The sequence below is a fragment of the Limulus polyphemus genome, unplaced genomic scaffold, assembly GCF_000517525.1.
Source record: "Limulus polyphemus unplaced genomic scaffold, Limulus_polyphemus-2.1.2 Scaffold112, whole genome shotgun sequence".
Lineage (NCBI taxonomy): Eukaryota > Metazoa > Arthropoda > Merostomata > Xiphosura > Limulidae > Limulus > Limulus polyphemus.
Window position 1 is genome coordinate 864,461 of NW_013665722.1, and position 10,078 is coordinate 874,538.

Below are 10,078 nucleotides of genomic sequence, written 5' to 3' on the forward strand. Positions count from 1 at the left end.
CCAGTTGTGCCTGGCTAGCAATACAGTAGTTACAATGACCCGGCTCACGTGCAATCATGTTACCATATCAAATAACATAAAACTGACCTTTGATCTGTACAAAGTAAGTTATCTTGGCTGTGTTTTAGCAGACTATTATTTTGTAAAATACAGTCACATTTTCAATTCTAGCTTGTTAATATCCATATTTTTGAGTTTCTAATTCATATGAAACTATAGACTTAGTATTTTGACTTCACAAACATCTAATTTGAACCAGTGTTGCATTCAACATACCACGTTACACACAAAAATCGATGTTTATCTGTTTTTAATATTTACTTTTAAATAAAGAAATTGAGTAATGTTATAGTACTAAAATTTATAGTTCAATAAAATTTTGAATGCGAGTCAACAAACGAGATGACATGGCCTTTCACACGTGACCCGTCTCGAAAGGGTTAACCCGTTCACAACAGGTGCCCCTTTAAATGCTTTTCTTTAAAAATTTAATTAATTACCTTTACAATTAATATATGTGAATTAAATTAATATTATAATGTGTGTTTTGATTCAAAGTTTTACTTTATCTAAGTTTTAAGTTCTTTATTTCAAAATAACCCTTTAAAAACTACTTAAAACCATATGACCAATGAGCTATGAAAATCCTCGACTTTGGCTCTGTATTTTCAATAATACAATGGTGGTTGAGTAAAGGAACATTTAGACAAGAAGATGCTTACATAACCTTCTGCATCATACATTTCAAAGTTCTCTGAGTGTACACAGTTAAAACAAGTAATAAATTACTACAACCCTGACAGCTGCCATATGGTGATCCTTCAGTTTTGTGTGATTCTTAGCTTCTTTTGCTTACATTTAACCTTAGCTATGGCTTCTAAGCAAGGTCCAAGTGACAATTATGGTGTCAAGCGTAAGCACAAGTCCATATCAATACAAGACAAGGTAGAACTGTTGAAACAGCTCGGCCGTGGTGTTTCCATGCAGAAACTGTGCGATACATAAGTTATTGATTCGTCAACTGTTTACGATATAAAGAAGCAAAGTATAATTAGTGGGTCAGAGGTGTATTGTTGAATTATTATTACGTGACTTCTGTTGGTCCAGCAAAATGGATAATCTGGCAAGGCTCTAGAACCAAGAGTGCTGGAAAATTGGTGGTGTACATGTATCATACTTTATTTGCTAACTGAAAAGTCAACTTACCAACATAAATCATAAAAAAATATGGTAAGAATGACAGGTTTAATGATGAACACTATCCTCATCTTTCAAAATGGCATCACCTTTACCTTTGTCAAGCCTCATGGAGTCATATTTTGCCAACAATATTCCTGACCAAAATCCATTTATATAGTAGTAGTTATAATTTATTTTGAACCCACAAGTTCTTGTACTTTTGTGTGGTATTTGAATACAATACACTTTACATGTAGTCAATAAAGAAAGGATTTGTGCCATCCATTGCAGACCAAATTACTGTAGTCTTTTGATAGTAAAATATTCCAGTAGGTTCCAAATGGACAAAATACATTATACATAATGAAGTACATTATATTAAAATGATTTTACAAATCAGTAAGTTATGTGATGACCAACACTTGTAAAAAATTGTGGTGATACAAAATGTATCAGAAACACATTTTTACATTGTGTGATGTTTCACAGACATCATGATGCCACCAAACATTTATCACTTTTGTGAATGGTATGTAACTGCCCTATTCAACACAAAATACTCAGATCAGAAAGATATTTTAAGGTCAGAGATTTAGAATTTTCAAAATGGTGATATTCCTTGTACCTAATGCCATTGGAAAACAAAAGAATATGGCTCAACTTGGGGAACCTGGACTGTCTACAAAGAAACCCATAACAAGTTATATCCCAGTCATGGTAAGCAAAGTATAGTGTCTTGTAACAAAGGAGAATACACAACATAATCAAGGATATCCATTCATAAATAATACCAATAATGAATGGGAATTGGTTCACCATGATGAGGCTTCCAGTCATATATTCCCATTCACCCATCACACACCTCTAGCAGTCTGGAGGTTAAAACAAATATTCATGCTTTTCCATATTAAGAAATACTAAAGTCACTGGATGCAGGACCTATGGATTTCTGTGTCAATAGACTGTTAAACAGGTGCAGGGAAAGCATCATCATTACACAAGAGTAGTGTGCTTTTGCCATAATAGCCTTTTGTATCAGAACCAATGTGTAGGGCTACCGTCAATATAAATGTAACATATTCAGTCTCTGCATAATGTGAAACATTTTCAAGGACAAAAAAAGCATCAGAAATTTCAACAAGAATAATATGTCCTCTAATTTTTATTTCAAATCTTGACTGCAACTAATTAAAAAATTTTTAAAATGTAACTAATTTTGACATGACACTACTAGATACTCAATTACAAAACATTTAAGATTACAACCTCTTCTTTTTATTGTTTATGTTCAGACTAAGTCGATTTTTAAAGAAAACAACATTCATTTTCCTCAAGACTTCAAACAGGCAGTATTATGAATGCAACTTCAATCAATAAATTCACAGATAGCTAAACAGAAATCATAAAAAGATATAAGATAAATGTAACGCTAACTAAAATGTTGAAATTGGATTGGAAGAAATAAATATAAGCTTATGAGCTTTAAAGGATTTCTTAAAAATTTAGAAGTACAGTATTTACAATTCAGACATCTAGAAACAGAAATATATTTTTAAATTACATTTAAAAGTTCAGTTGCATGTGTGCATTTGGTGTGACCTGAAAATCTACAGTCCCAAAAAGAGTTAAAGTAACTAACTAATGATTTATATGTTGTATCATGAAAAAGAAAACCATTTTTCACAAAGAAAAACTAGACTATTGGATGATCTATATTCTCTAATAGATCAGAACTTTTGAACTATAAAGATAACTATCTACATAAGCACTACACACACACATATACGTACATATAAATAAACAAGTATTACCTAGCCTTATCAGCATTTAAGTTTTAAAGTATGTGGTTAAGGAAGAAAGAAGTAAATCTGAATATAAATCACATACCAGCAGCAGATTTTGGATTATTTCCAACAATTCCAACTGTTCGCCCATTCATTCGACCAAAACCAACAATAATGTTTTTGGCATAATTGGGCATGATCTCAAAGAAGTCACGCTCATCTACTACCTGAAAAAAACAACAATAAACGTGGTTTTTATATTCTTTCTTGAAGTTTTTAATATTGCATTGTATAAGCAAGGCAAACTTCACAAAATCATACATGACTTATGACAAATCTTATTGTTTGTGACCAGAATGCCTTGCAAGATACAAGTCTATCTCTGTAGAATATTAGCAATACACAAACAATGTGAAGTATATTAACCATTTGTTATGACTTTTAAAGTAGTTGTCCACAACAGTACCAAAACAATGGCTGGTTCAAGTAGTATTATATCTTTCTTTGGATTATATTTTGATGTTTATGGATTTTCTACAAAGGATATTAATTTCAATTGTTCAATATGTTTATTTTTTTACTCAACTACTAACTTATTTCCAAATCTTTTAAAATAGTTTTTAAGATACTTAGCCATTATATTCTTTTGTTAGCTATTTTGTTTTTATACTGTTTACATAACTTTCTCATTTACTTTGTTTTCAAATTTGGTGTTTCACATCTGAGTTTGTTTATTGTGGTTGAAGTTGAGTTCCTGCAGAAATAAAGATCACAACAAACACATTACTGATCCCAATGTGTCTCACAAGAATAAATAACTCCTCTACTTTAGATAATTATTTTATACAAAATTGATGTTCATACTAAACAGTAATACAGGCAGTTCACTTTTTATATTATCAAGAACCTTTTAGAAAAACATCGTACATTAAACAAAATGTAAATCTGAATCAAATGAATATCAACTGATGTAAGAAACATTTATTTACCATTCAGTAATGAACTCTGACTCTGTATATGAAACCATAATATTTCTGAGGATTTTAAAGATTGTTATTATTATTTACATTTAGGAAAAAAAGATTACTTCATTTCAATATGAGAAAGGGTGTTATCATTCGTTATAAGCTCAATACATATGGCTAAACTATATTCATCCTAATATGGGAAAGGATGTTATCATTCGTTATAAGCTCAATACATATGGCTAAACTATATTCATTTCAATATGAGAAAGGGTGTTATCATTCGTTATAAGCTCAATACATATGGCTAAACTATATTTATCCCAATATGGGAAAGGATGTTATCATTCGTTATAAGCTCAATACATATGGCTAAACTATATTCATTCCAATATGGGAAAGGATGTTATCATTCGTTATAAGCTCAGTACATATGCCCAAACTATATTCATATAGTGGATTTTTATTTCGTCATGAAGTTTTGATTTTACCATAACAATGTATTGCCAGTAATTGTAAATGGCTAGTAAATTCATCACCTTTTTACTGTTTACAGATAACTTCCTAACAATTTATATGATCAGTCTTCACTGTGATACTGTGATTAATATCAGAAAAAAAAATCCTTTTTTTCTTTTGATTATATCCATATGCATTGAGCTCATAGTGAATGATAACATCCTTTCCCATATTGGGATGAATATAGTTTAGCCATATGTACTGAGCTTATAACGAATGATAACATCCTTTCCCATATTGGGGCGACATAACTGTATTGTTTGCCAACATGTCCATAACTGTTGACCTGAAAGCCAGGTTTTACACACACTTATTAGAAAAGTACAATCACAGGTCTAATGATGTCACGCACTATCCCATTTCATTAGAGAAATTTTTCAATGTTTTTTATATTTTTTACAAAATAATATCAATAAATAAACACTACCCCACTAAAAGTTACCAATGTAATCATTTTAGAAAATTATGAACACTTGTTTCAAAAAGATTTATCTCTGAGCTCATATCAGGACAAAGTCAACTGTAAGACTATTAGTTTTAAATTATAAGTAGTTTTGGTAAAGCAACAGAACCTGATAAAGCAATTAATTGAACAAAATAATAAAAGAAGTACGAGAATCAATGAAATTATAACCCTTGCATGTCATACAAGATAGATAGTTTGAAGGCATGTGATTAAGAAAGGCTTTTAACATAACTGAAACAAGGAAAGAAGAGTTTTACAACAATTAGATCACAAGAAGAAAACAATCCCAGTGGAAGTTGTTGAAAATGTCATGAATTGATTTTTTTTATACCATCATCTTGAAAAATTCACTGTTTCAAATTACTTAACCTAGAAGTAAGTAAAAAGATCACAGGTTTGCAGCTTTGTTTCATATGGTTAAGTTTTACCTACACAGGTGGGAAAGTTAAGTATTTCTGTTTCTAAATAACAATTTCAGTTGGAGGAGGGAAAACAATCTAAATTTGGATTAATTTTTGCATCACTTTATTAAAACAAATGTTAATAAATACATACATCAAAACATAATTCTAAAACTATAACTGAAATGATCAAATTTATTTTTAAGGTGATTTGGAGCAAACAGCTAGTTTTTTAAAACTTCTTGATGTCATTTAACTTTCTTCTTGCCAGCAGGGTGACATTGTGTCACCCTTGCTTATTTTGTTGTCACACTTAGAATGCTTAACCTAACTGTATAAAATTCAGTACACTCTTTCTGCACAAGATATAGTTTGTGCTTGGAACTAACAACTTGGTTTATACTTTTATAATATTTTTGGTAATGAATTTTTAGAAATTTTGTTTTGAGTTTGTGTTTTTTACTTGTGTGCCAAAAGTCCTGTAAATGTATTCAACAGTTATCTTTTCAATAAAGTTATAATTGTTGTGTCTGTGTTATTCCAGTAACAGCATAGTCACTTCCACATCTGTTCACAAAAGCTCTTACATAAAAAGAAAATAACTATTAAAAAAGATAAAATAAATAAAACTGGATTTTAAAAAAATATCATTGATCAGAAAGTTCCACTTCATATATACAATTATGTTTAATTTATTTAATTTTCATCAAATATTTATAGTTATTTATTTTTATCTATTAAAGCAGTTACACAGCTGTGAAGATAGCACAAAACACTGATAAAATTAAAAGTATTGATCAGTAGAAACACAATCTGCACTTGTATCCTAGGCCTAAAAGGATACAGGCAATATTTTTCTAACTATATATTTACTCAATCTCAATTTCTCTCTGTAACAATTATGGTTTCTTTGATATAACTAAGGACTTATTGTACTTGTGTGTATGTTTAGTAATAATAAATTCACTAATACACACGAATAAAAAAGCGTTTTGGTCATCTGAACAGTTTGCTGTCACAGAACTCTCATTCCTAGCTTATCACACTCACTAACCCTAAATATCCTTATCTTATTTTTTCTCATACAAGAATACTTCTGTAATTTTAAAACAGACATAACAGAAAAAGATTATCACAAATGAAAACATTGTCAAAAAAAAAGAGAGAAATTCTAGGCTTTTGTCTTGTTCTCAAGTCTTATAAATGTCACATTAGAATCATTTGTTCTCCACTACGAGAACTTCTGCTAGTTGCTTCTCAGAAATCATATGTTGTCTTAATGAAGTGTAATTTACATTACATTGACGTATACATACAAGAATCTTTTCTATCCAATCGTGTTTAGGCATTGGTTCTATTTTGTTAGTTACTGTCCAACCCACTTGTTGTGGAATAATAAAAGCCTCTCAATGTAGGATTCTTGAAATAGTTATTGTAAGAAAAGACAATAGAAACTAAACTTTAGGAAAGTCTGTTTATAACGGATACTGGTGTTTGGATAGGTGTGAATTTATACTCTGGAATGGGTAGAAAGATCATAAAAAATGTGAAAGAGCTTTGTTAACAAGGGATATCCCATTGGACCTATGCAAAAGATCAAAGCTCAAACATATTTTTACAGTCTTCTTTGCAAATTACACAAAACAAGTTTTGCAAAGTCACAAAATATCAATTCTCAGATACTTTTGAGTAAAAAAATTATGGAAATGGATTTAGAATTATTATTTTTACTTAAATTGTGAAATTTGTTGTACAAGCAAGCCCTCAGTGCCATTTTGATCCTGAAGAGCTGCACAGATAAGGTGAACTGATCTAGTAAAAGGCACTATATGGGTCTGGAATGGCCTGAGAATAGCACATGATACATTATCACAAAATACTCACTCCCAAAACAACATCAAGCATGTTGTAAGCCTGAGTACTTTCCAGTGGCACTACAGTCTCCAGGCCATCAACCATACGGTCCCTGTAATAATAATAATAATAGAAAAATAGAAGTTTCAGAAATAGTCAAAGAACTAAATTCCATATTTCTTTACATTTCAACTTTAATATAGGAGCAGAGTTAACCAAAATCACACCTTTTGAGCAGCTTATGACAAGTTCTATCAGTTTGCATTAAAAGAATTTTTGACAAAGTTTCATGAAAGTGTTTTAATTTGTATAATATTTGTAATACCTTGAGAATATTGTTGTTTTAACATTTCATTAAATGAAAAAATTGGATTTATATCCAACTTACTTGGTCTTCAGATGTGAATTTAGTCATCTTAATTACACATTATGACAAAAAAACAAATTTCAAAACATATTTTTTTTCCCACATTTTTCATAATTTGTCCATAACAGATCGAAAATCAGAAATGTGTAAAAATTGTGTTTAAGATCTATCTTTCATCACATATTTTAGGCTAACTGGATTCTAATGTTTCACAAAATTTCAGCATTTAAGCCATAACTTTTAAAATACTATACTGCATATATATTGGTGTACTTTGGTGACAGATTCAATGGGTAAAGTTGTAGCTAGTGATGAGTTGATATATTGATATATTGAATTTTTTGTCTCTCATCATCCAACCCAAATGACGAGTTCTGTTACCGAATGAAAAGTCTCTTGGGCAGTGACTTAAAAGAGATGAAAGATATATCTGTAAAATGATATTTTTAAATGTCTGAATTTGAATACACAATGTACAAATTAACAGGAATGTGAGAAAGAACCTCTTAAGTTCAAATAATTTTCAATTACAAATTTTAAGCCCATTAGTTTCTAATACTTCTCAGCTTTCAGCATCTAAAACATAACTTCGAAACAAAGACTCAATGTTTTCGGTTGTAATTATTATTTTTAAACAAAATTACTTCCTGACAAATCATGATAAATTTATAAGTATGATTAAAAAAAAGGGTGAGACAAACATATAAAAGGGATAATTTATTATTTTTGGCATATTTCTGTAACTGAAACTCAGATTTATTTCTTACAGCAACTTTAAAGGATGAGGTAAATGCTAAGCAATATTCATGCAAACATGTAGGCTGCTTACCGATTAAAACATATTTTGCTCATAGCATTGTCAGTATTAAATTAAATTGAAATACTTATTGTAAAACTGAGTTTAGTTTAAAACAAGATGGCTAGCTATAATGCTTTGCTAACAGATACAACAGAAAATAATGAACTTGAGTGTTACATATGTTACCATAATAATCAGCCTACATTTGCAAACCAGTTGTAGACCACATTTTTTAATGAATGAGCTATGAAAAAAACTCACCTTTAAGCATATAATGAGAACTATACTATGCAGAATACACACAGTATTTTCTCAGCAAAATGTGGTCCCACCCAATATTATTTTGATGAGTGGGGTGGTGGGTAAGAAAGCAGCCAGTGAATGTTGGTCTTTACAAACATCAATGCTATATTTTATCCCTCTTACTAACACTTTTATTTGCAGGGTTTGTACAATCTTAGACAGAAAATGAAAAAACTTTTGAATTTAACACAGTGACTTGTGCAGAAAAGCAATTCAAGGGGCTCCCGTTGCAAAATAGGTAATTAGAAATTTAGTAAACTTTTATGAACTTTTTTTTAAAGATATATGCAATCACTTTCCATCAAAAATTGGGATTTTTAATGAATTTTTACAGTTCAAAATTATCAGTTAAAATCCAAGAATTTAAGATTTCTAAGACCTATACATACCCTGTATTCTTATAGGTTTTAATAATCACTTTCAAGTCAATTCTATATTTTGCTATTGGTAGCAAAAATGAAAGAAAATTGTTTGAAGTCCACACTGACTTTCTGACAAAAATAAAGAGACAGACTATTCCATTACTGCATCATTAGACAATTTCACTTGCTCTTATAGAGACCCAAGAATCTTAAGTTTATGTACTACATGACAATTTTCACTAAAATCTAAATTATTCTAATATTCACACCATTGTAAACTGATGATGAATAACAACAGACAAACCATGTCACTGTCATGACGACAAGGAACATTTAAATGCTCAATCTGAAAAATTTCAAAATTTTTTGGGTGAGAAATTTTTCAAGTAAAAAATTTTATTTTATGGCAGTCGTCAATAAAAATAAAATTACAATATTTAGGAAAATAAATCATAGTAAATGAGAGAATATTTCCAGAGCCAGAATGAGATAACATAATATAATGTTCTGGGACAACATGGGACCTATTCGTCCATCTCAGCTGTTTCATTCTCTAAAATAAATTAAAATAATTTAAAAATAAATCTTAAAGCTAGCCCTTATCATTCATATACTTACCAAGCTTTTTCTTAAACTCACTTAAATTTACTGCCTCTACAACATCTGAAGGCAACCCATTCCAAAGACCAACCTCCCTGTTAGAGAAATAAAACTGTCTTGATGACTCCTACCTTACCAAGATTTATATTTGTGTCGCCTAGTCCTACTATTCTCACTGTGAAATATGAAAAAAGATGATACACCAACAGTATGAATTCCCTTTACAATCTTAAACACCTCAATCAGCTCTCCCCTAGCTCTTCTTTTTTTCAAGAGAAAACAATTTGAGAGATTTAAACTTCTCCTCACATGACAACCCCTTCATCCCAGGCACCATTCTAGTAACCCTTTCCAACAATTCAATGTCGTTCCATAGGTAAGGAGCCCAAGACTGAACACAAAATTCCAAATGTGGCCAAACCAGTGACCTATACAATGAAATTATAACCTCTTTAGACTTGGATTCAATACTTCTGTAG

General features: G+C 30.4%; 1 protein-coding gene across 1 annotated transcript in view; it reads right to left on the reverse strand.

Annotated features, from left to right (window-relative positions):
* LOC106471478 (propionyl-CoA carboxylase beta chain, mitochondrial-like) overlaps positions 1-10,078 on the reverse strand; it is a 35,619-nt gene that overhangs the window by 14,706 nt on the left and 10,835 nt on the right. Inside the window, exons 4-5 of the mRNA XM_013932082.2 lie at positions 7,199-7,280; positions 3,067-3,190 (exon numbers count right to left, since the gene is read on the reverse strand). Of these exons, the coding sequence (XP_013787536.2) occupies positions 3,067-3,190; positions 7,199-7,280 (206 nt within the window). The remainder of the gene's footprint in view (positions 1-3,066; positions 3,191-7,198; positions 7,281-10,078) is intronic.